Below are 23058 nucleotides of genomic sequence, written 5' to 3'. Positions count from 1 at the left end.
TGATTACGTAAATTTGTTAGTAAGTAATAATTTTTTACACTAAAAAGATTGTTTCTTTGGTGGCTAAAGACAAATGATACGCACAAGGGACGTTAGCAAATTAAATTTACAGAACATTATGAATATTTAAGTTTTTTAAAAAATAGTTAATTTTATTGCTTAATTTAAACTGCACAACATTATTTTTAACTTGAAATGGCCATTGCCTTAAGAGCAAATAAAACACAAATAAAACTGGTCGCTACTTAAAATATTTTAGCTAAGCTGGGAGTTCGACGAAAGGGATTCCACGAACTAGATGAAACGCTGCCAGCGGGACGCGAGCTAGACGATGTTTTCAGATGAAGCTTGGGCTTTGCCGCAATACTTGTCGGACTGGGAAATCCGGATGAAATGCCCGATGAACTGGCTGCAGATAGCGTTGATAATGATCCTTTCGACGACAATGGCTGTAGATTGTTCAACATATGGTTTAGTAAGATTTTGATATTTATATTTTTATATAGAACATACCTTCAAATAATTGCGATCCATTGGCGTTATGACTCTCAGTTCAAGCGTAGAGCCGCAAGATTGTATAAGCTGAACTACCTGCTGATGCGAGTACCACTTAACGTCCATGCCTGCAATTTCGACTATGAAATCCCCTTCCTTGATGCCGCCAAGCTGTAAATTGATGTACCAATTTAGTTCCAATAGTCAACGATAGATTTCTCAACTTACGTCTGCCAGTGAATTGATCTCAACGTGGGCAATTATGACTGGGGCATCGCCGCGCACATGGAAGCCAAAGTTCTCAAACTCTTCTTTATAGAGATTAAACCCGCCGTCATGTTCATCCTCATCGTTGTCCGATTGACACTTGTTATTGTTGGTGGGTGCATTGTGATATAGAGATGATCCCTTTTGTAAGCGAACACATCGAGGCGCTGTCCAGTGGCGTCGAGCGGAAAATATTGCGATGGGTCCCAGGCGTTTAAAAGGATCCTTTACCTTATGTGATGTGAAATCGGGTCCGGTTAAGGATAACGTAAACTTCGAAGAAGCTAATAAGAAATAAGATTACATTTAAGATTTCAAAACATTTTGTTATCTTGTGAGTATTATACCTTCGACGACACGCTCTAAAAGATCACCCTCTTCTATATTATTGGCTGATGCTTGCAGTCTAAACTTCTCGAACTCCTCCTGCGACTTAGAGTGCACCTCCTTCATAACTTCAGTCAGGGATGCCTTGTTCTTAATAATTAAAGGTCATTAAGAAATATTTTTAAAGAAAAGCTATATAGTTACCTTTAGGTACCGGCACATACGCTGCAAACGTTGAGCTTCTTCGATACTAGCTAGAGCTTCCTTCAAGTGGGCCAATTTGTTTGCGATGGATGTGACAGCTTCTTCGCTGGTACCATAACTGGCTGCGACGCGTTCTACCTCTTGTGAGTTTCCAATAAAGGATTCCGATGTTAGTTTCGACTGGATCTTTTCCGCGGGCAAGGATGTCTTCAGTTCGTCAGTCGCATCTATGCTGCGAGCCTTGTAGAAATGTGCAAAAGCTATAATGGAGGAGAACCAGACTTTAGTATACTATTATTTGTTACTTTATTAATTTGTATAACCTTTGTAAAGTTCCGCCTTGACCGGAACCAGACCTGCCCAGCATTCTGGCAAATAGGTATGGGTATCATTTTCCTGGATATTTTTATGCATTTCATTGTACTCGTGCGATATCTGTGCAGCCTCTCCAGCTAAATCGCGAAAAGATTGGGAATCGGCCTATATATAAATGTGGTCATTAGTCAGTTTTGTACATGATCATATATCAAGACTACCCTAGAGATACTTACGCAATTGAAATCGGCCTGACCTATTGCCTCAATTTGTAGCTGTAATTTCTCAAAGAGACATTCTCGGGCCTGGGAAAGCATTAGCGAAACGAGGACATCAAGGACCTGCGGCTTCAAATCCATTGATGGTGCATTCGTGAACGTATCGTAGATGTGACGAAATACCCCCGCTGCTCGTAGAAAACTATCAACAGCTAGATCTAGACCCCGTTCGGTGGTGCGATCGTGTCGAGCCCCGATCTGAGTATATATCCCACCCAGATTAAACAAAGTGCATGCCTTTTCAAAGGCAATTGTGCGCTGACAAGAGGGTACACCCGTAAGGGAATCATACCACTCGAAATATACACCCAAATTACGATCAGGCGGAAAGAAACGGCGTTCTACGTAATACAGCGTATTGTAGTATCGGAAAAGTAATGCCACACCTAGGGCATCACGTGATGGCGTTTTGGATGCCTATGGATTAGTAAGATTTGGATACTATTTGTTGGTAAATTACCTTAGGATCTAAGCCAATACCTGTCGCGTATCTGTCATATCTGCTATGGCATCAATGTACATCGAGGGTTCTTCGCTGTAATGTTCCAAGATAAAATCGGAAAATGGTTCCATAAAGTTAATCTCCTTGGTTTCCTTCAGGCCCAGTGGAATCATAGGCATAATTCCATTATGACTGAAAATTATCGTTATTTTAAGGATAAATAAAATAAACAAATATCAATGAAAAAGGAAGATATTCGATTTGCATTTTAAAAACTTATTTAGCTTACCATAAATGCATAATATATAGTTATAAATTGATAATTGATAAAAAGGAAATCTCACCTTTCGCTTTGATAGATTTCCACCGAAGAATTCAATTCGGCAAGTTGCTCCTTCAGCAATTGCAGATTTGAATTGACGAAGCTTAGTTCCAGGGCAACTGTGTCACGCAATTTTCGGTTGGATGTGGCCTAAAATGAAATGGCATTAAATAATATATGTAGGTAAGTTAAAAGTAAACAAATTTTAAACTAAAAATATCCACCTTATACAGATTCTCAGCACCAGCACGTAGGCGAAGTTCCTTATTTATTTCTTTATTTAATTTGCAACGCCTATTTTGAAGTTTGCTACGGCACGTAGCAGCTCTAGGATCTGAACCCTGTAAAAATATTCGACGGTGTCAGTTATAAGTTTAAAAAATAGGTATAACATATAGTTATAATTTTCTGATTTCAATTTTTGCACTTACCCGAACAAAACAAAAGGATAATTCATTCGGCTTCTCGTCATCCTCGTTCTCCTCGTTCTTAACTGATTCATCGCTTTTCCCAGCCATGGCTCCAATATTAAACATTTCGAGATCCAATTGGACACCTCTTTATTGCCACAGCGTGGTTGCTTATACTGCCAATAAATATATGTATGTATAGAAATACATTATAGCCACTGTAACTCACTAAATACTAATCAGGTTTCATTTTATTTTCTAAATATTATTTTGTTTAGTTTGCTTTTCCTATGAAGCTTTGTTAAAGGCTTAAATTATTTTCTTGTATAACTGCCATTGAAATTCAACAATTATAAGATCATTAAAATTTTCAGAGCAACATTTAAGTTATAGGTGGTATAATCATCACAACATGGGTTTGTTTTATACACACAGATAGAACCGTATTTTTGTAGCCTTAGGAGGTCAAATACATCATTTGCTTTTTAACGGTATTCCCATTCGAGAACCATTTAAATAGCTTCAAACACATAATTTGGAAGATTATTTATATCGACACTATATAACCGTCAAAAAATAGTTCTAGGGCAAATTTGGCGAATATCAAAGATATATACATATATATATTTTTTATCTTAGGGGTCATTCACTATTACAATATGAACTTTAAGAGTCATTTGAATAAACTTCACTTTAATTAGTCGCAAATTCTAGGGCATAGTTTTTATATGTTTTCGCATTTCTGCCTGTTTTTTGTCCTAGGCAAACCCGAATATCTATATCTATCAATCGTTTTTGATATGTAAATTGTGTTTTTTTGTATTATTAATGGAAAGTGTAAGTAGGTTTCTCTATCAGATGAATTTAAAAAACCTGTTGTTTTGAATAAATAAGAAAACAGCTTTCTGGGACACCAAGATTTTACTTTTGTTTGGATTGGTATTTCTGGGACACCCCCAAATAAACAATTCACTTGAAAACAATAGGAATGCATTTCTTTTCAGTTTTTTGTTAATTGTGGTTTTTGTTTGCTTGTCGCCAAAAAACACCTGTTGGTCAAGTTCCCCATGTTGACTTCACGTATTCAACAGTTCATCAAATGTATATCACATGAACACAGTATTATCGTATCTGATCGGATCGTTGGGGGCGGGGGAGGAGTGGCTGATTTGTCACTGGTTTCACTATTTACTATTCACAATTTTATTCTGGCATTCCAGCGTCTATGACATATTTATCATAATCCGTTGTGTTCCACATCATCAGTAGCATACTTTTAAACTACTGTTATGGCATAATTATTATATACATATTAACATTGTGCAGCTATAAGCTTGTAAAGTTTTTTCCAAAAAAAAAAGATAAAAAAAAAAAAAAAAAAATTTCTTGGCCACAAATCTTCACAGGTTTTACCACATACTTTTAATAAATGTAAGATTTTTAGCACTGGCTCAACAGCATTTCAACCCAATATCAGTTATGTTGGACTTGTCTTCACTACACTTTCCACTATTACCAAAAAAAAAGCAACAGGTTACTGTTACCTTTGGACGACCAAAGCGCCAGGTACGAGTTTCCGAATCACCGTAAAGTCTCAAACTGGTTATTTACTCAAGCCTAACTACTCGCTGCCAGTGTGGCCATCGCATGACCGTTGTAACATACCACTGTTACCTAAAATTACCTAGTTTTAAACATTAAGAGTGATTTAACTAAGTTTATACATTAATATACGGTAGAACGAATTTTCTAATTACTCAATTATGATTTGAACTATTCAAAATCACATTAATTGGACGTTTTTAAGCGAAAATGTCCAGTAACTAATTGGAAAAAGGTTTTCTTAGCCTAGGGTAACCGTACACTTTTTTGAATTAGTAATTTATATGCATTTGTTTTTAAGCATTTAAATATGAAATAAATATGTGTGGACCTAAAAAGGAAAAAATTAACATAATTGGTATTACTTTTTATCAATTTCAGTGACTGATCGTAGGCATCAATAAAGCATTGTAGAAAAGACAAAGTATTTAAAAAGACGTTATTTTTCAAACAAAAGTTGGAATGAATTGTTTATACTACCTATTAAATACTACGAAACAATGTTTTTTCGTTGAAATAATTAAACTGTAAAAAGTGATCGATATTTTCAATTGCAATTCAATTTAGTATGTTAAGAGTTATGAGCGCCCAAGTGCTAATAAGTTTTTTTTTTTTATTAAAAACGAAGGCATTTATAACAAGTTTAACTTCCTAAAAGTTCATTTTTATTTATTTATTCAAGGGTAGTACGTCTTTTTAAATCTGTTTTGATTTTTACGGACATCTGGTCGGACTGCTCGTGGTACGTATTCCTTGTCGTGTTGATCAAGCCTTCTCTTCCAAGGATTGATATCAAGCTCAAAGAATCGACGTCTTGCGTCCATTGCGCGGGTATTGTTATCAATCTTGTATAGCTTTTCCCACAGGTAGATTTCAGGTATTTCTAAATGTCGCGGTCTATTTGAAGCCAAATACTTAAACGTTTTGCTAATAAACTCTCGTTGTTCAGAGTTCTCATAGGCGTTGATATCGGATGCAACATACGGCTGTTGCTCCTTAATACTCCGTTGAATAGATGGCGTGTTAACATAAAAGTTTAGGAGTTGCCGCAGTGCGGTATCATTGAAATCCACGCACTTTCCATTCGACGAAATCTCTGCGTAAAGTGGAAGGGGCTTTGTACCGCGACAGAAGTTTATACGTGGATTATCCTCAACGTTGTTGCCGTGTAACAGCAGCGTATTCAATTGATACTCGTAAAAGCTCCATTCCCTACCGTTTGTGATCACAGTTTGAGTGTTCATGGGATAGGTCAGTTCGTTATAGGTGTTAAAACCATTGTAGTTTGCCTGGGCCAAAAGCCATGCATATGATGATTTAATCGCCAGCGAATGAAGAGCTTCCTGTAAATCTCGTTCACCATATGACTTCGGTCTCAACTGCAGATGAGCCCGCGATTGGAACGAGAGCAGTCCAAAGTTGCGCTCAGTTCCTTTAGGCCAATAGCCTGGAACATTGGTAGCATGTTGATACTTGGTACTGTAACCAAGAGTTCGCGGGTCGTGCTTGAAACGAGGCAATTGTTTGCTCAGCTTAGGATCTCCACTTTCCGCCGACGATTTCCACGGCGTTAATTGCTTTCGATGGCGCAGTGAAAGATACGGAGTTCCCGTATATTGTACCAGACGATCAATGCTCTCGTTGGCCGAATCCTTTTGCCAATCACGACCTTTCTTTGAATTTTGCACGTTCTTGGGAGGATCAACACCGCCAACTGCCCAGAAGGCTTCGTGACGCGGATTATAATCAACCTCGACGTCATCCAGGTGTTTGTACTCCTCGCTGAGCACCTGCAGTAGTGTCCTGTTTAGCTGTTCGACAATTATCTGCGTTAGGACTCGCTCACGTTCAACAGCACTTTGTTGAGCAGATTGGGGTTGCTTTTCCAGATGCCTACGCTTGAAAATAAAAACATCTTCTTTAATATTAGACTGCAAAATGAAATATGTATGCCTTTCTAAACAAACCGAGTTCTTAACTGAGTTATTTTCTTGTTATTTTGTAACTTTGAAGAATATAATGAAAATAGTATTAGAACTCAGTTCGTGCAAAGTGTTTTATACTTCACCCACTTGTAGTAGTCGTGGGCGAACTCTAGGGCTTCAATGACATCCTCACGGGCCGTCTTGATAAGAGAATCCTCGCTCATTTTATCTCCTGAATCGACCTTTTCCGATGTAGATGCGGTTGGCAGATCCTCGAAAACTGTGCGCGTATAATGTTGCGTGAGCGGTAGAGCATTGTAGGGAATTTTGGAGTCGTTGAAATCGACCACCTTAAAACCATAATAGCGGGGAATATTTATTTTGATTATTTTCTCCTCTACCGTGGGAACTTGGCGGATTTCCTCATGCCAATCAGCCGTAGCCTTTTGCTTGCGGGCCTTAAATGACAGATCTCGAATTTCTGGATATGCCGGCTCTTCATCAGCCGGATTTAGTTGCAGTGATTGTCCGGCCAAACAGCGCTTGTACGTCGTTCGCAGTTGATTCACACGATTAAGCTTTAACATATCGCCAACCCAGACGCAAGTTGCGATTTATGTTTTCAAAGAAATAAAATTTACTTTAGACAATAACTAGGTTATGTCATTACAGCAGCAGTGTGACCGCGTCTAAGCAAAACTTGTAATTTAAATTTAGCTGTGTCAAAATAGCAACGGGCTCCATGAAAATAGCAACGGGCACCATGAAAGAGGAACAGTGATGGCTGAGAAATAGGGGGTTCTTTAAATGATTTGTAAACTAAAAGGTATTTTGTACTTTAACATGGTTTTACAAATTTTAATATACTGATTTATTTTAACTGATACAGAATCCATGGATTCAAATCGATCGCCAAATATCAATATTCAAAACTATCCAGCAAACAGGTGTTTGATTTGAGTAAAATGTAGAATAATTAAAAATTAATATATAGTTCACTCCTCCCTATAATGAGCAGACTATTTTTAATAAACTCAAATTATTAAAAAACCCTTATTTTCAATGCCACCGTTTCACTTTCGACGATAACTATTTTAGTATATTTTTTTTCTTCAAATTGTGGCATATTTGAACGGTCTTGTTGCGGTCACATTTGCAAAAATATGCACAATTTGAGTCCCAATATTCGCTTTAAAACGAGTTATTGAAGTAAACAAATTAAGAGAGCCGTTTATGCAAACAATTATTAATCGTATTCCTTACTCGCGATCGAAACGCTATTCTTGTAAACTGAAAAGAACTAATAGCAATATATCTACTGAGACGAAGCCGAAGTCGAAGCCAATGCCTCATTTATCCGCATGCTGAATCTGAAATTAAATCGGAAACTGAAACTGCAATTGGAACTGAATTTGTACCTAAACACTCCACCAAAATGAATCCCTGTGTGCTGCCCACTCCATTGCCCGATTTAGATGGGGATAAGCGTTGGCACAGCATACACCGCCGGTTTATCTCCGATTGCCGCGAAAAGGATCCGGATGTTATATTCCTCGGAGACTGTATTTTTGAAACAGTACAGGATAGCGAGGCGTGGAATCAATATTTTGCACCACTGCACTGCCTTAACTTTAGCATTCGGGACGATTGCACCGAGCACGTTCTGTGGCGCATCGAAAACGGAGCTCTGGACAATGTAAACCCTAAAATAGTGGTCCTTCATGTCGGCACGAATAATGTGAAAAACAGTGCAGAGGAGGTGGCCGAAGGCGTACTCGCAAACGTTTCAAAAATCCGTCAAAAGCTGCCTAACGCCTATATCCTTCTTCCTGTAAGTATATAGTATTATGAAGATATTACCTCAATCAGTTACCATTATTCGTTTTTATTAACAGTCATTACTGCCACGAGGACAGCAGCCCAATAAGTTACGCGAAAAGAATTCCAATATTAATGAGCTGGTTAATGGATTGACCAAGGGATTGTATCGGGTCCAGACAGTTGCCATTGACAATGGTTTGGTCCAGAGCGATGGTAGCATCAGTCACCACGATATGTTTGATTATAAGAATCTTACCAATGCTGGAGCGAAAAAAATTCTTGAGCCACTATATGATTTGCTTTCGCAAATTCTCAACGAAAACGAACCTGAAAACGATCTCACACCCTCCGAATAAAGGAAATTCCATCAGATATCCATTATATATACCAACCAGAGAAACAATTCCCAGAATATAACTTAACAAAACGTATTTTTTGAAATCTCAAAAGCAATAAAGCTGCGAGACTATCTCACAATTAAACATAAGTTTTCTTATCGAATAGTAAACAACCGCATATACCATTGCAAAATGATACTATTTTACATTATATTTATAAGATAAAGAAATGATTGTAATTGGGTAAAATACAACTTATCTTCAAGCATCAGACATATATCGTTTAATCATTAAAGAATAAGTTTTTTGTAATTATAAAATATTTGTGGCAGTCAAAACCGTATAGTAAATATAGTATAGCTGTTACCATCTCGTCCTTAGAAGAAACCTAATAAATATCTATACGAAGTTCGATTGGAGTTTGGAGCAAAAGAATTTCAGGTTCTGACAATAAGAAGTAAATTTTAAAACAAAAGTATTGTAGGGCATCTGGTAAAGCCTTTAAATTTACAAATAAAAGATAATGATGCCTCGAGATTTCCAATAAACACATCTTAAATTAATAGAACGGCAGACTACAAAGCTAAGTTTGAGAACTGGCAACTAGTTTAGTAGGCTCTGAAATTAAACGATCTAAAATATATTTTAATAGTGCTCAGTATCATATTTAGAGCGTACACAAAAAGCTAGAAAATAATTCTCAGGATAAGGCATAATTTAAATCCAGATACACAATGTTGCGCATTCCGGGAATGCCCCTTCTTCCGGGCACGCTGTTCCGCGATGTAAGTACCCTAAAATTTCTCATATTTTCGTAATAAATATAATAATAAGATCTGTAACCGGCTAATAAGGTATCTAAAGGTCACTATCCAAAGACGCAATCGTTGTCCAATTTCCAAGGACTTAGCATGTTAAGTGATCGTCAGCAACCGCCTCCAGTCGAATCAGGGAGCGTTACGGTGGACATCAGTTGTCCGCCAATTGGTGCATCTTCCATATATCCACCTCGATCGGGTCCTCGTATGCCACCCTGGTTGGCATACGACAAGAAGGTTCTGTGTTTCCATGCGTATTTCAAGCAAACCCTACAGGAGGTCTATCATGCCCCATATTTGGTGCGTAAAGTTAAGATTTATTATTATCTTGAAGACGGTACTTTGGAGATCTTTGAGCCACGGGTCGATAATTCGGGCATTGTCCAAGGATGTGTGGTACATCGCCAACGTGTACCGAAGGCCCCGCCCTGTGACAATGAGTTTATGTCGATGATCGATTTAAACGTTGATCAGACTGTTCAAATATTCGATCGTCAATATCATATTACTAGCTGTGATCAGTTCACACGGGACTTTCTTAATAAACGCGGCATAACCGTTCCAGATCCAGTTAAATCACCAAGGTCAGTCAACTATATATTTTATATATCATATATTATCCCCAGAATTATTATAGCGATCCTACGCAGTCGTTGAGACAGCGGGAGCTACAACCACGAGGCGGTAACACAGGACCAAAGGCTCATCCGTTTGCCCAGTTTCTAAAGTTTGATAGGCAAATTCTTAAGTTTCATGGTTACTGGGATGATCGAACCGAGTTCGGCGATGTACGAAAATTGGAGATATGTTACTATCTAGCCGACGATACCATGGAAATTAAGGAGCAACACATTCGAAATTCTGGTCGGGATGGACCAACCGTGTTTCTAAAACGTGCACGTTTAGCACGAGTAAGTATGATATATAGGAAGTATAATAACATTTAGAACAATTTATCCTTTTTGTTAGGAATTCGAGGGACTCCCGCTGCCAGGTCAGATGACCCCAATGACCCTGCTAAATGTTTTGGGTACAAATATGCGAAACGTACGCTACTGCGTTGATCCTTTAAATACGGGAAACAAAGAGATCCTCTACTATAAGGAGCGTGATCTGCAAATTGGCAGCGTGATAAATGTATATGGTCGTGCAGTGGTTATTACGGAATTGGATCCTTTTACCCAAAATTATTACCGCCAACGGTTTGGTATACAGGACTTTACACCTCTACCAATCCCAACCAGATCCGATGATTGTGCAGATCACAGAGTTGGTGAACGACAATTACCACCGTTCAATGGCTGGGGTAGTTATGAGGATTCGGTGGGCAATTGTATATCTGTGGAGCCCAAACCGCCGAGGGCGGATTTTAAGAAATTCATCAAATACGATCGTTACGTTTTGCGTTATGGTGCCAAAATGCTCTCGACCATTAAAGCAAATTGTGAGCGAATTTTCGTGATAAGCTATTATCTAGCCGATGATACCCTGCAAATTCAGGAGATTGCTGTTCGGAATTCGGGTTTCCTTGGTGGCGTATTCATGAAACGTTCGCGGTTGGAGTTGCCCGGCCAGGAGAGATTTTCGTGCAAGCAACCACAGTACTATATGCCTTGGAATTTCTTCATCGGCTCGACTATGTCGTTAAAGGATTTCATTTTTCATATAGTCTCGGCCGATGAATACACTCTGATGTATATGGAACATCATCCGGAGATCTTTACCCAATCAAATGTTGGACTTATCATGGACAAAGTTCGCAACTCCTTGCAGAATCGTATGGCCGAGTTTGTAGGTTCATGTGTTCCGGATTGTACGGACTTGGAAAAGAAACGAGATGTCTTCGTATCGTTTGAGAGCTTTAAGGGAGCCCTGATTGGTATCATTGGAAACCAGATCAGTGATCACGAAATTATCACTCTGTGTCGTCACTTTTCGGCGGAGAGGAGTCAGCCGAATGCCTGTAATAGATCCAACGTTCAGGCAGCAGCTCATTTGGAGCTAAAACGATCCTTGTGGAATGCACGAGATGATCTGATGGAGCATTTCCATCATATCAATCCAACGAATCAACCATTCCTGTCGGAATCCAAAGTACGTTCGGCTCTACGTGGTTGTCGCCTACCGTTTTCTCTGGAACTCATCGACAATATACTATCCATATTGAATCGTAATGAGTGCGATGATATCGAAATATGCGATCTAATGAACTTTATAGACGTATCCTGCGGCAAAGGATGCGCCATGGTCCCCGTTAATCATGCCTTCGAGCTGTGTCCGAAAATTCCATTCTTGAATAAGGGCCGTGTGGTGAACTTCACCTGTTTCCTGCGCGAACTGAATCTTCCCCTTAACCTGCCATCTGGTGGGGAAAAGGACCATGATACCATTGGAGATACCAGGATTTTGCCACCAACGGTGACATCAGAACCAGAGTTCCAAAAGCACGAAGATGAGCCACACGCAGCTCATCACTAATAACTTATAAAGATTGTTCCTAGCACACACATATTTTGTTCCCAAATTTTTGGTTGTGAATCATTTTATTCTGACTCAAAATATATAATTCAAAGTCGGTACTTTTTTTCGGGAATTATATTATTTTAATCAGATGGAACTGGAAGATGTTTTTTTGAAGGAACTAAAAATTAAAATGATTTATTTATTGATATCGTTAGCAGAAATAATCATTAGTTAGCAGAATAGTAAAAAGAAAGTAAAAAAGTAGAAAAAAGTATTTATTTTAACTTAAATATTGTCTTAAAAATTCATTTTAATTATATTTATCTTGGTGGTGCCTGACCAAAATTTTTATTTTGTAAAATAAATTATAGTTTTGACTGACAACCATACTTTTTAATAAGAAAATTCTTTTATGGCGTGCGATTTGAAACGTTTTATTAATTTATTAAATTTATAAACCTTTGCCAGTGGTATTGAAATTTAAGATCTTTAAAATCTGTTTAATAGGACTCGTAAAAAGTTGCTGACTTTTTTGAAAACAATACTAAAGAATTTTGATGTTTTATTATATTTAAACCAAAAAAAAAAAAAACAAAACTGTATGTCATGGAAATTTATCTAATTCCGGTTCGCTGGGCAATTGGAGACCTCAGTTCGATTTGCACAGGCTTTAGTTTCTCGATCAAACCACTGATTCGCTGGGCAATTGTGGCGCCTAGCCCGATTCTTACGGCACATATAGAAGCGACGGCAATGCCTGGGATCGGTGAGGTAGACTCCATCTTCGATACCACGGCAGTCACGAGAGGATCTCAATACATCGATTCTTTCAACTGGCGGCTGAGCAACCTCAATAATTTCATGATTGTCATTATCATCATCCTCGTTATCCATGTTATGTCTTATGGGTACTTTTGATTTCTTTATATTTATGGATTTAGGTGTCGTTGGAATTATAGCTTTTTCTTTGTGAACTTTTTGTATTTTTTTTGGTGGACTCGCTGTGGTCGGTGGGCAGTATGTGGTTACCGGTACCTCATCCTTCGCTTTTCCATCCGGCAGCACCGATGTCTGATTGACTTGAGTTGGCCCAAGTAGGGTAACACCTCGATCCCCGTTGAAACATTTTATGAGTCCGGGCAGATTGCAACTTTGTATTTTGGGATCGAAGTAAAGACCATTAGAACACTCCCGCCTGATGGCCTTACCACGCTGGCAGACATAGAAACTGGAGCAACTTGCTGGATCAGCAAACGAAAGATCATTAAATATATCCGCACAAATGGTAGTGAGTGCCTTGATTAATGGAACCGCTGAGTATAGTAGGACCACGAGCGTTACAAGGTGTAAATTGCCTGAAGATATATAAAAAAATATACATTTGTCCATTATGAAATAAATAAGTCACTTTCCATTGATGGAAATTTTAAGGTATGTTTAAATCGTTTAAGCATTTAAGTTTAAACCCATCCCTAGAACATCTATGACAGTTCTAATTTCCATCAATCAAGATTCGTTTGGTTTTTGCCTTATTGATTTAATATATCCAAATCCGATGTATTTATCATATGATTGCCGTCCAAAAGATATATTCCATATTCACTTTCAATTTTAATTACCGGTCGATTTCTTAAGAACATACCAACATTCATATTGGTAAAAACAGCTCGCAGTTTTCGTTTTAAGAACGAGACAATTGTACCATTGACTCGTTTTTATAGTCGACGGCTGGTTCTTATCGATATAGGTAGACAGTTACATGGGGGACGCCAGCTATTGAAAAGAACATGGCCAAAACAAATAGTTTTTGCGCGTGCATCGGAACTAGCGTTTATCATAAGTAAAACCATTAGGAAATTAACAGGGAATATCTTTTTACCTCAATGCGCTTCCTTTAAGAAATTTTTTTTTTGGTAATACATTATTTATATGCATTCTAAAACGGATAAGATTTGTATAAGAAAGGAATAAAGTAGATTATAGAGTAGACCATACCTCCAAATTATACATACAGTAAACGACAAGGGTTTGGTCCAAATGAGGAATGTAATACCTCGTAGGGTTCGTAACTTGGTTGGCATGATTCCCAATTGATTTTCACTTAAATCTGGGAAACTTAATTTTTGGCCCATATTTGAAAATTTTGATCAAAAAAGCGAAATTTGGGCCAAAATTGATTTTCCCAAAATCGAAAAACGAGTGATAGGGGTAGTAAGTGTTGGTCGTTAGCAGCACGAAACAGTCGTTCTTTTGGCTGTGCGTCTTGTTTTGACTGAGCTAGAGCTAAAACACCGAAAATATTGCTTAAAATCGGGTTTTCAGCCCTTAAAACAGAGCTCGCACAAAGAAATCAGAACAATAATGATAAAAGCAAGTATAGGGGTGTTATGTTTTGGTAGAAAGCTGTAAAAAACAGTCGTTCTTTTGGCTGTGCGTCTTGTTTTGACCGAGCTAGAGCTAAAAAACCGAAAATATTGCTTAAAAATCGGGTTTTCAGCCCTTAAAACAGAGCTCGCACCAAGAAATCTGAACAATAATGATAAAAGCAAGTATAGGGGTCTTAAGTTTTGGTAGTTAGCTGCAAAACACAGTCGTTCTTTCGGCTGTGCGTCTTGTTTTGACCGAGCTAGAGCTAAAAAACCGAAAATATTGCTTAAAAATCGGGTTTTCAGCCCTTAAAACAGAGCTCGCACCAAGAAATCTGAACAATAATGATAAAAGCAAGTATAGAAGTTTTAAGTTTTGGTAGTTAGCTGCAAAAAACAGTCAGTGTTTCAGCCATGCAGCTTATTTTGACAAAGTTAGAGCTAAGGAACTGCAATAAGCCGCGCTCTCTGCTGTCAAAAGACGTAGCATAATCTTCCGCACATTAAAAAATCAGTTCTTTGGGCATAGCACAGCCAAAAATGGTCCAAATGAGGAATGTAATACCTCGTAGGGCTCGTAATTTGATTGCTATGACTCCCATTTGGTTTGCATTCAAATTTGGGAAACTTAATTTTTGGCCCATTTTTGAAAATTTTGATAAAAATGCGAAATTTGGCTCAAAATTGATTTTCCCAATATCGAAAATTGAGTGATAGGGGTAGTAAGTGTTGGTCATTAGCAGCACGAAACAGTCGTTCTTTTGGCTGTGCGTCTTGTTTTGACTAAGCTAGAGCTAAAAAACCGAAAATATTGCTTAAAAATCGGGTTTTCAGCCCTTAAAACAGAGCTCGCACCAAGAAATCTGAACAATAATGATAAAAGCAAGTATAGGGGTCTTAAGTTTTGGTAGTTAGCTGCAAAAAACAGTCGTTCTTTCGGCTGTGCGTCTTGTTTTGACCGAGCTAGAGCTAAAAAACCGAAAATATTGCTTAAAAATCGGGTTTTCAGCCCTTAAAACAGAGCTCGCACCAAGAAATCTGAACAATAATGATAAAAGCAAGTATAGAAGTTTTAAGTTTTGGTAGTTAGCTGCAAAAAACAGTCAGTGTTTCAGCCATGCAGCTTATTTTGACAAAGTTAGAGCTAAGGAACTGCAATAAGCCGCGCTCTCTGCTGTCAAAAGACGTAGCATAATCTTGGGCACATTAAAAAATCAGTTCTTTGGGCATAGCACAGCCAAAAATGGTCCAAATGAGGAATGTAATACCTCGTAGGGCTCGTAATTTGATTGCTATGACTCCCATTTGGTTTGCATTCAAATCTGGGAAACTTCATTTTTGGCCCATTTTTGAAAATTTTGATGATGGTACCCCTTATCAAAAATGCGAAATTTGGCTCAAAATTGATTTTCCCAAAATCGAAAATCGAGTGATAGGGGTAGTAAGTGTTGGTCGTTAGCAGCACGAAACAGTCGTTCTTTTGGCTGTGCGTCTTGTTTTGACTGAGCTAGAGCTAAAACACCGAAAATATTGCTTAAAATCGGGTTTTCAGCCCTTAAAACAGAGCTCGCACCAAGAAATCAGAACAATAATGATAAAAGCAAGTATAGGGGTGTTATGTTTTGGTAGAAAGCTGTAAAAAACAGTCGTTCTTTTGGCTGTGCGTCTTGTTTTGACCGAGCTAGAGCTAAAAAACCGAAAATATTGCTTAAAAATCGGGTTTTCAGCCCTTAAAACAGAGCTCGCACCAAGAAATCTGAACAATAATGATAAAAGCAAGTATAGGGGTGTTATGTTTTGGTAGAAAGCTGTAAAAAACAGTCGTTCTTTTGGCTGTGCGTCTTGTTTTGACCGAGCTAGAGCTAAAAAACCGAAAATATTGCTTAAAAATCGGGTTTTCAGCCCTTAAAACAGAGCTCGCACCAAGAAATCAGAACAATAATGATAAAAGCAAGTATAGAAGTTTTAAGTTTTGGTAGTTAGCTGCAAAAAACAGTCAGTGTTTCAGCCATGCAGCTTATTTTGACAAAGTTAGAGCTAAGGAACTGCAATAAGCCGCGCTCTCTGCTGTCAAAAGACGTAGCATAATCTTGGGCACATAAAAAAATCAGTTCTTTGGGCATAGCACAGCCAAAAATGGTCCAAATGAGGAATGTAATACCTCGTAGGGCTCGTAATTTGATTGCTATGACTCCCATTTGGTTTGCATTCAAATCTGGGAAACTTCATTTTTGGCCCATTTTTGAAAATTTTGATGATGGTACCCCTTATCAAAAATGCGAAATTTGGCTCAAAATTGATTTTCCCAAAATCGAAAATCGAGTGATAGGGGTAGTAAGTGTTGGTCGTTAGCAGCACGAAACAGTCGTTCTTTTGGCTGTGCGTCTTGTTTTGACTGAGCTAGAGCTAAAACACCGAAAATATTGCTTAAAATCGGGTTTTCAGCCCTTAAAACAGAGCTCGCACCAAGAAATCAGAACAATAATGATAAAAGCAAGTATAGGGGTGTTAAGTTTTGGTAGAAAGCTGCAAAAAACAGTCGTTCTTTTGGCTGTGCGTCTTGTTTTGACCGAGCTAGAGCTAAAAAACCGAAAATATTGCTTAAAAATCGGGTTTTCAGCCCTTAAAACAGAGCTCGCACCAAGAAATCTGAACAATAATGATAAAAGCAAGTATAGGGGTGTTAAGTTTTGGTAGTTAGCTGCAAAAAACAGTCGTTCTTTTGGCTGTGCGTCTTGTTTTGACCGAGCTAGAGCTAAAAAACCGAAAATATTGCTTAAAAATCGGGTTTTCAGCCCTTAAAACAGAGCTCGCACCAAGAAATCTGAACAATAATGATAAAAGCAAGTATAGAAGTTTTAAGTTTTGGTAGTTAGCTGCAAAAAACAGTCAGTGTTTCAGCCATGCAGCTTATTTTGACAAAGTTAGAGCTAAGGAACTGCAATAAGCCGCGCTCTCTGCTGTCAAAAGACGTAGCATAATCTTGGGCACATTAAAAAATCAGTTCTTTGGGCATAGCACAGCCAAAAATGGTCCAAATGAGGAATGTAATACCTCGTAGGGCTCGTAATTTGATTGCTATGACTCCCATTTGGTTTGCATTCAAATCTGGGAAACTTCATTTTTGGCCCATTTTTGAAAATTTTGATGATGGTACCCCTTATCAAAAATGCGAAATTTGGCTCAAAATTGATTTTCCCAAAATCGAAAATCGAGTGGTAGTAGTAAGTGTTGGTCGTTAGCAGCACGAAACAGTCGTTCTTTTGCTGTGCGTCTTGTTTTGACTGAGCTAGAGCTAAAAAACCGAAAATATTGCTTAAAAATCGGGTTTTCAGCCCTTAAAACAGAGCTCGCACCAAGAAATCTGAACAATAATGATAAAAGCAAGTATAGGGGTCTTAAGTTTTGGTAGTTAGCTGCAAAAAACAGTCGTTCTTTTGGCTGTGCGTCTTGTTTTGACCGAGCTAGAGCCAAAAAAATCGAAAATATTGCTTAAAAATCGGGTTTTCAGCCCTTAAAACAGAGCTCGCACCAAGAAATCTGAACAATAATGATAAAAGCAAGTATAGAAGTTTTAAGTTTTGGTAGTTAGCTGCAAAAAACAGTCAGTGTTTCAGCCATGCAGCTTATTTTGACAAAGTTAGAGCTAAGGAACTGCAATAAGCCGCGCTCTCTGCTGTCAAAAGACGTAGCATAATCTTGGGCACATAAAAAAATCAGTTCTTTGGGCATAGCACAGCCAAAAATGGTCCAAATGAGGAATGTAATACCTCGTAGGGCTCGTAATTTGATTGCTATGACTCCCATTTGGTTTGCATTCAAATCTGGGAAACTTCATTTTTGGCCCATTTTTGAAAATTTTGATGATGGTACCTTATCAAAAATGCGAAATTTGGCTCAAAATTGATTTTCCCAAAATCGAAAATCGAGTGATAGGGGTAGTAAGTGTTGGTCGTTAGCAGCACGAAACAGTCGTTCTTTTGGCTGTGCGTCTTGTTTTGACTGAGCTAGAGCTAAAACACCGAAAATATTGCTTAAAATCGGGTTTTCAGCCCTTAAAACAGAGCTCGCACCAAGAAATCAGAACAATAATGATAAAAGCAAGTATAGGGTTTTAAGTTTTGGTAGTTAGCTGCAAAAAACAGTCAGTGTTTCAGCCATGCAGCTTATTTTGACAAAGTTAGAGCTAAGGAACTGCAATAAGCCGCGCTCTCTGCTGTCAAAAGACGTAGCATAATCTTGGGCACATTAAAAAATCAGTTCTTTGGGCATAGCACAGCCAAAAATGGTCCAAATGAGGAATGTAATACCTCGTAGGGCTCGTAATTTGATTGCTATGACTCCCATTTGGTTTGCATTCAAATCTGGGAAACTTAATTTTTGGCCCATTTTTGAAAATTTTGATGATGGTACCCCTTATCAAAAATGCGAAATTTGGCTCAAAATTGATTTTCCCAAAATCGAAAATCGAGTGATAGGGGTAGTAAGTGTTGGTCGTTAGCAGCACGAAACAGTCGTTCTTTCGGCTGTGCGTCTTGTTTTGACCGAGCTAGAGCTAAAAAACCGAAAATATTGCTTAAAAATCGGGTTTTCAGCCCTTAAAACAGAGCTCGCACCAAGAAATCTGAACAATAATGATAAAAGCAAGTATAGAAGTTTTAAGTTTTGGTAGTTAGCTGCAAAAAACAGTCAGTGTTTCAGCCATGCAGCTTATTTTGACAAAGTTAGAGCTAAGGAACTGCAAAAAGCCGCGCTCTCTGCTGTCAAAATACGTAGCATAATCTTCGGCACATTAAAAAATCAGTTCTTTGGGCATAGCACAGCCAAAAATGGTCCAAATGAGGAATGTAATACCTCTTAGGGCTCGTAATTTGATTGCTATGACTCCCATTTGGTTTGCATTCAAATTTGGGAAACTTAATTTTTGGCCCATTTTTGAAAATTTTGATGATGGTACCCCTTATCAAAAATGCGAAATTTGGCTCAAAATTGATTTTCCCAAAATCGAAAATCGAGTGATAGGGGTAGTAAGTGTTGGTCGTTAGCAGCACGAAACAGTCGTTCTTTTGGCTGTGCGTCTTGTTTTGACTGAGCTAGAGCTAAAACACCGAAAATATTGCTTAAAATCGGGTTTTAAGCCCTTAAAACAGAGCTCGCACCAAGAAATCAGAACAAAAACAAGAGGAAACGCTATAGTCGAGTGCCGCGACCATAAGATACCCGTTACTGTTTTACAAAATTTTAAAATATTATTTTGCTAGTGGAAATTTACAAGGCGCCACCTATTGTCAGAGGAAGTATGTTGAGTATGCTTATAGTGACGTCACTGCCCATGTGAGGCCTTATAACTTAATTACTTTATAAATAGCGAAATAATGTTCCGATTTGAAAAATCTTTGTTAAATCGATAGGTATTAACAGAAATAAGTTACACAAGGTCAAACGAAGGCATTCATAATAATATTATAGACGCCACAGTTTTCCACGGTTTGTGGGCGTCAGAGTAGGCGTGGCCGGATGCAACTTCGTGGAAAGTTGCAAAGGCATCTCCTAAATACGTGATCTTAAACAAAATTATGTAGCTCTTATAGTTTTTGAGATTTTTGCATTTTGGTTGTTCAGGTTTTGTGGGCGTTAGAGTGGGCGTGGCTTGATCGAAAAAACAATTCGCATTGGGAGCATAATAGAAACCTACATGCTTAATCCGAACTTTCTATCTCTTATAATTACCGAGATATCAGCTTTTCTAGAAAATCCGAAAACTGTCTTTTGAGCCTTGTGGGCGTATGGGTGGGTGTGGCCGGATAGTAGTACCACTATAAGATGCGCTGCCATTTAAACATTATACTTTTTGAATTTCAACTTTCTAACTGCAATAGTTCCTGAGATTTCAGCAATTTTAGTTTTTGTCGATTTGTGGGCGTTAGAGTGGGCGTGGCGGGATGCTGTAATAAACTTGCGCTGTCCCGGGACCTCAAGAATCTTCATGCTTAATCTCAACTTTGTATATGCTATAGTTTCTGAGATCTCAGCGTTCATACGGACGGACGGACGGACGGACGGACGGACGGACGGACGGACGGACGGACGGACGGACGGACGGACGGACGGACAGACGGACATGGCTCAATCGACTTCGCTATTGATCCTGATCAAGAATATATATACTTTATAGGGTCGCAAAAGCTTCCTTCTATCTGTTACATACTTTTCAACGAATCTAGTATACCCTTTTACTCTACGAGTAACGGGTATAATGATAAAAGCAAGTATAGGGGTGTTATGTTTTGGTAGAAAGCTGTAAAAAACAGTCGTTCTTTTGGCTGTGCGTCTTGTTTTGACCGAGCTAGAGCTAAAAAACCGAAAATATTGCTTAAAAATCGGGTTTTCAGCCCTTAAAACAGAGCTCGCACCAAGAAATCTGAACAATAATGATAAAAGCAAGTATAGGGGTGTTAAGTTTTGGTAGTTAGCTGCAAAAAACAGTCGTTCTTTTGGCTGTGCGTCTTGTTTTGACCGAGCTAGAGCTAAAAAACCGAAAATATTGCTTAAAAATCGGGTTTTCAGCCCTTAAAACAGAGCTCGCACCAAGAAATCTGAACAATAATGATAAAAGCAAGTATAGAAGTTTTAAGTTTTGGTAGTTAGCTGCAAAAAACAGTCAGTGTTTCAGCCATGCAGCTTATTTTGACAAAGTTAGAGCTAAGGAACTGCAATAAGCCGCGCTCTCTGCTGTCAAAAGACGTAGCATAATCTTGGGCACATAAAAAAATCAGTTCTTTGGGCATAGCACAGCCAAAAATGGTCCAAATGAGGAATGTAATACCTCGTAGGGCTCGTAATTTGATTGCTATGACTCCCATTTGGTTTGCATTCAAATCTGGGAAACTTCATTTTTGGCCCATTTTTGAAAATTTTGATGATGGTACCCCTTATCAAAAATGCGAAATTTGAGCTCAAAATTGATTTCCCCCAAAATCGAAAATCGAGTGATAGGGGTAGTAAGTGTTGGTCGTTAGCAGCACGAAACATTTTTTTTTTTTTTGTTTTTTTTTTTTTTAGGGTAAAAGAAAAAACACCGAAAATATTGCTTAAAATCGGTTTCAGCCCTAAAACAGAGCTCCCAAGAAATCAGAACAATAATGATACAAAAATAAGAGTGTTAAGTTTTGTAGCAGCAAAGAAACAGTCGTTCTTTTGGCTGTGCGTCTTGTTTTGACCGAGCTAGAGCTAAAAAACCGAAAATATTGCTTAAAAATCGGGTTTTCAGCCCTTAAAACAGAGCTCGCACCAAGAAATCTGAACAATAATGATAAAAGCAAGTATAGGGGTGTTAAGTTTTGGTAGTTAGCTGCAAAAAACAGTCAGTGTTTCAGCCATGCAGCTTATTTTGACAAAGTTAGAGCTAAGGAACTGCAATAAGCCGCGCTCTCTGCTGTCAAAAGACGTAGCATAATCTTGGGAACATAAAAAAATCAGTTCTTTGGGCATAGCACAGCCAAAAATGGTCCAAATGAGGAATGTAATACCTCGTAGGGCTCGTAATTTGATTGCTATGACTCCCATTTGGTTTGCATTCAAATCTGGGAAACTTCATTTTTGGCCCATTTTTGAAAATTTTGATGATGGTACCCCTTATCAAAAATGCGAAATTTGGCTCAAAATTGATTTTCCCAAAATCGAAAATCGAGTAGTAGTAGTAAGTGTTGGTCGTTAGCAGCACGAAACAGTCGTTCTTTTGGCTGTGCGTCTTGTTTTGACTGAGCTAGAGCTAAAACACCGAAAATATTGCTTAAAATCGGGTTTTCAGCCCTTAAAACAGAGCTCGCACCAAGAAATCAGAACAATAATGATAAAAGCAAGTATTGGGGTGTTATGTTTTGGTAGAAAGCTGTAAAAAACAGTCGTTCTTTTGGCTGTGCCAAATGAGGAATGTAATACCTCGATGGGCTCGTAATTTGATTGCCATGATTCCCAATTGATTTGCATTCAAATCTGGGAAACTTCATTTTTCGTCAATTTTTGAAAATTTTGATGAATTATCAAAAATGCGAAATTTGGGTCAAAATTGACTTTCCCAAAATCGAAAAACGAGTGTCAGGGTGGTTAGTGTTGGTCGTTAGCAGCACGAAACAGTCGTTCTTTTGGCTGTGCGTCTTGTTTTGACTGAGCTAGAGCTAAAACACCGAAAATATTGCTTAAAATCGGGTTTTCAGCCCTTAAAACAGAGCTCGCACCAAGAAATCAGAACAATAATGATAAAAGCAAGTATAGGGGTGTTATGTTTTGGTAGAAAGCTGTAAAAAACAGTCGTTCTTTTGGCTGTGCGTCTTGTTTTGACCGAGCTAGAGCTAAAAAACCGAAAATATTGCTTAAAAATCTGGTTTTCAGCCCTTGAAACAGAGCTCGCACCAAGAAATCTGAACAATAATGATAAAAGCAAGTATAGAAGTTTTAAGTTTTGGTAGTTAGCTGCAAAAAACAGTCAGTGTTTCACCCATGCAGCTTATTTTGACAAAGTTAGAGCTAAGGAACTGGAATAAGCCGCGCTCTCTGTTGTCAGAAGACGTAGCATAATCTTGGGCACATAAAAAAATCAGTTCTTTGGGCATAGCACAGCTAAAAATGGTCCAAATGAGGAATGTAATACCTCGTAGGGCTCGTA

General features: G+C 38.3%; 5 protein-coding genes across 7 annotated transcripts; 2 read left to right on the top strand and 3 right to left on the bottom strand.

Annotated features, from left to right (window-relative positions):
* Positions 1–125: 125 nt before the first annotated feature.
* LOC108115213 (rhophilin-2-A) lies at positions 126–4701 on the bottom strand. Of its 3 annotated transcripts, none has more exons than XM_017226557.1 (12): positions 4605–4701; positions 3082–3236; positions 2875–2991; positions 2673–2800; positions 2367–2520; positions 1845–2303; positions 1617–1773; positions 1294–1553; positions 1110–1239; positions 724–1046; positions 514–666; positions 126–449 (listed from the first exon to the last, which is right to left on the bottom strand). In XM_017226557.1, exons 2-12 carry the CDS (start codon positions 3184–3186, stop codon positions 246–248), a joined length of 2190 nt encoding a protein of 729 aa, XP_017082046.1. In that variant the 5' UTR covers positions 3187–3236; positions 4605–4701; the 3' UTR covers positions 126–245. The 3 variants fall into 3 exon arrangements, with proteins under 3 accessions (XP_017082046.1, XP_017082047.1, XP_017082048.1); XM_017226558.2 differs by having other exon boundaries at positions 4481–4685; XM_017226559.2 differs by having other exon boundaries at positions 4577–4683.
* Positions 4702–5304: 603 nt separating this feature from the next.
* LOC108115214 (39S ribosomal protein S30, mitochondrial) lies at positions 5305–7273 on the bottom strand. The gene is made up of 2 exons (XM_017226560.2): positions 6735–7273; positions 5305–6555 (listed from the first exon to the last, which is right to left on the bottom strand). The coding sequence occupies exons 1-2, from the start codon at positions 7172–7174 to the stop codon at positions 5340–5342; spliced, it is 1656 nt and encodes a 551-aa protein (XP_017082049.1). The 5' UTR covers positions 7175–7273; the 3' UTR covers positions 5305–5339.
* Positions 7274–7726: 453 nt separating this feature from the next.
* LOC108115223 (platelet-activating factor acetylhydrolase IB subunit beta homolog) lies at positions 7727–9019 on the top strand. Its single transcript, XM_017226578.1, has 2 exons — positions 7727–8418; positions 8483–9019. Exons 1-2 carry the CDS (start codon positions 8023–8025, stop codon positions 8762–8764), a joined length of 678 nt encoding a protein of 225 aa, XP_017082067.1. The 5' UTR covers positions 7727–8022; the 3' UTR covers positions 8765–9019.
* A 96-nt stretch (positions 9020–9115) lies between these two features.
* LOC108115221 (EF-hand domain-containing family member C2) lies at positions 9116–12181 on the top strand. The gene is made up of 4 exons (XM_017226577.2): positions 9116–9531; positions 9601–10148; positions 10202–10475; positions 10534–12181. Exons 1-4 carry the CDS (start codon positions 9481–9483, stop codon positions 12040–12042), a joined length of 2382 nt encoding a protein of 793 aa, XP_017082066.1. The 5' UTR covers positions 9116–9480; the 3' UTR covers positions 12043–12181.
* Positions 12182–12579: 398 nt separating this feature from the next.
* On the bottom strand, positions 12580–13688 carry LOC108115194. Its single transcript, XM_017226514.2, has 2 exons — positions 13670–13688; positions 12580–13382 (listed from the first exon to the last, which is right to left on the bottom strand). Exons 1-2 carry the CDS (start codon positions 13677–13679, stop codon positions 12646–12648), a joined length of 747 nt encoding a protein of 248 aa, XP_017082003.1. The 5' UTR covers positions 13680–13688; the 3' UTR covers positions 12580–12645.
* Between the last annotated feature and the right edge of the window lie 9370 nt (positions 13689–23058).

Source organism: Drosophila eugracilis, unplaced genomic scaffold (assembly GCF_018153835.1).
Source record: "Drosophila eugracilis isolate 14026-0451.02 unplaced genomic scaffold, ASM1815383v1 contig_498, whole genome shotgun sequence".
NCBI lineage: Eukaryota > Metazoa > Arthropoda > Insecta > Diptera > Drosophilidae > Drosophila > Drosophila eugracilis.
Note: the sequence above shows the minus strand (reverse complement) of the source record. Positions and strands in the feature narration are given on the sequence as shown.

Excerpts from the sequence above, each read along its gene's own strand:
- LOC108115221 (XM_017226577.2), top strand. The coding sequence starts at position 9,481 with ATGTTGCGCATTCCGGGAATGCCCCTTCTTCCGGGCACGCTGTTCCGC. Across the intron at positions 9,532-9,600 it reads CGGGCACGCTGTTCCGCGAT|GTATCTAAAGGTCACTATCC; the intron begins GTAAGTACCCTA and ends CCGGCTAATAAG. Across the intron at positions 10,476-10,533 it reads AACGTGCACGTTTAGCACGA|GAATTCGAGGGACTCCCGCT; the intron begins GTAAGTATGATA and ends CCTTTTTGTTAG.
- LOC108115213 (XM_017226557.1), bottom strand. The coding sequence starts at position 3,186 with ATGTTTAATATTGGAGCCATGGCTGGGAAAAGCGATGAATCAGTTAAG. Across the intron at positions 1,774-1,844 it reads GTCAGGCCGATTTCAATTGC|GCCGATTCCCAATCTTTTCG; the intron begins GTAAGTATCTCT and ends ATTTATATATAG. Across the intron at positions 1,240-1,293 it reads GTATGTGCCGGTACCTAAAG|AACAAGGCATCCCTGACTGA; the intron begins GTAACTATATAG and ends TTAATTATTAAG.
- LOC108115223 (XM_017226578.1), top strand. The coding sequence starts at position 8,023 with ATGAATCCCTGTGTGCTGCCCACTCCATTGCCCGATTTAGATGGGGAT. Across the intron at positions 8,419-8,482 it reads ACGCCTATATCCTTCTTCCT|TCATTACTGCCACGAGGACA; the intron begins GTAAGTATATAG and ends TTTTATTAACAG.
- LOC108115214 (XM_017226560.2), bottom strand. The coding sequence starts at position 7,174 with ATGTTAAAGCTTAATCGTGTGAATCAACTGCGAACGACGTACAAGCGC. Across the intron at positions 6,556-6,734 it reads TTCGCCCACGACTACTACAA|GCATCTGGAAAAGCAACCCC; the intron begins GTGGGTGAAGTA and ends TTTCAAGCGTAG.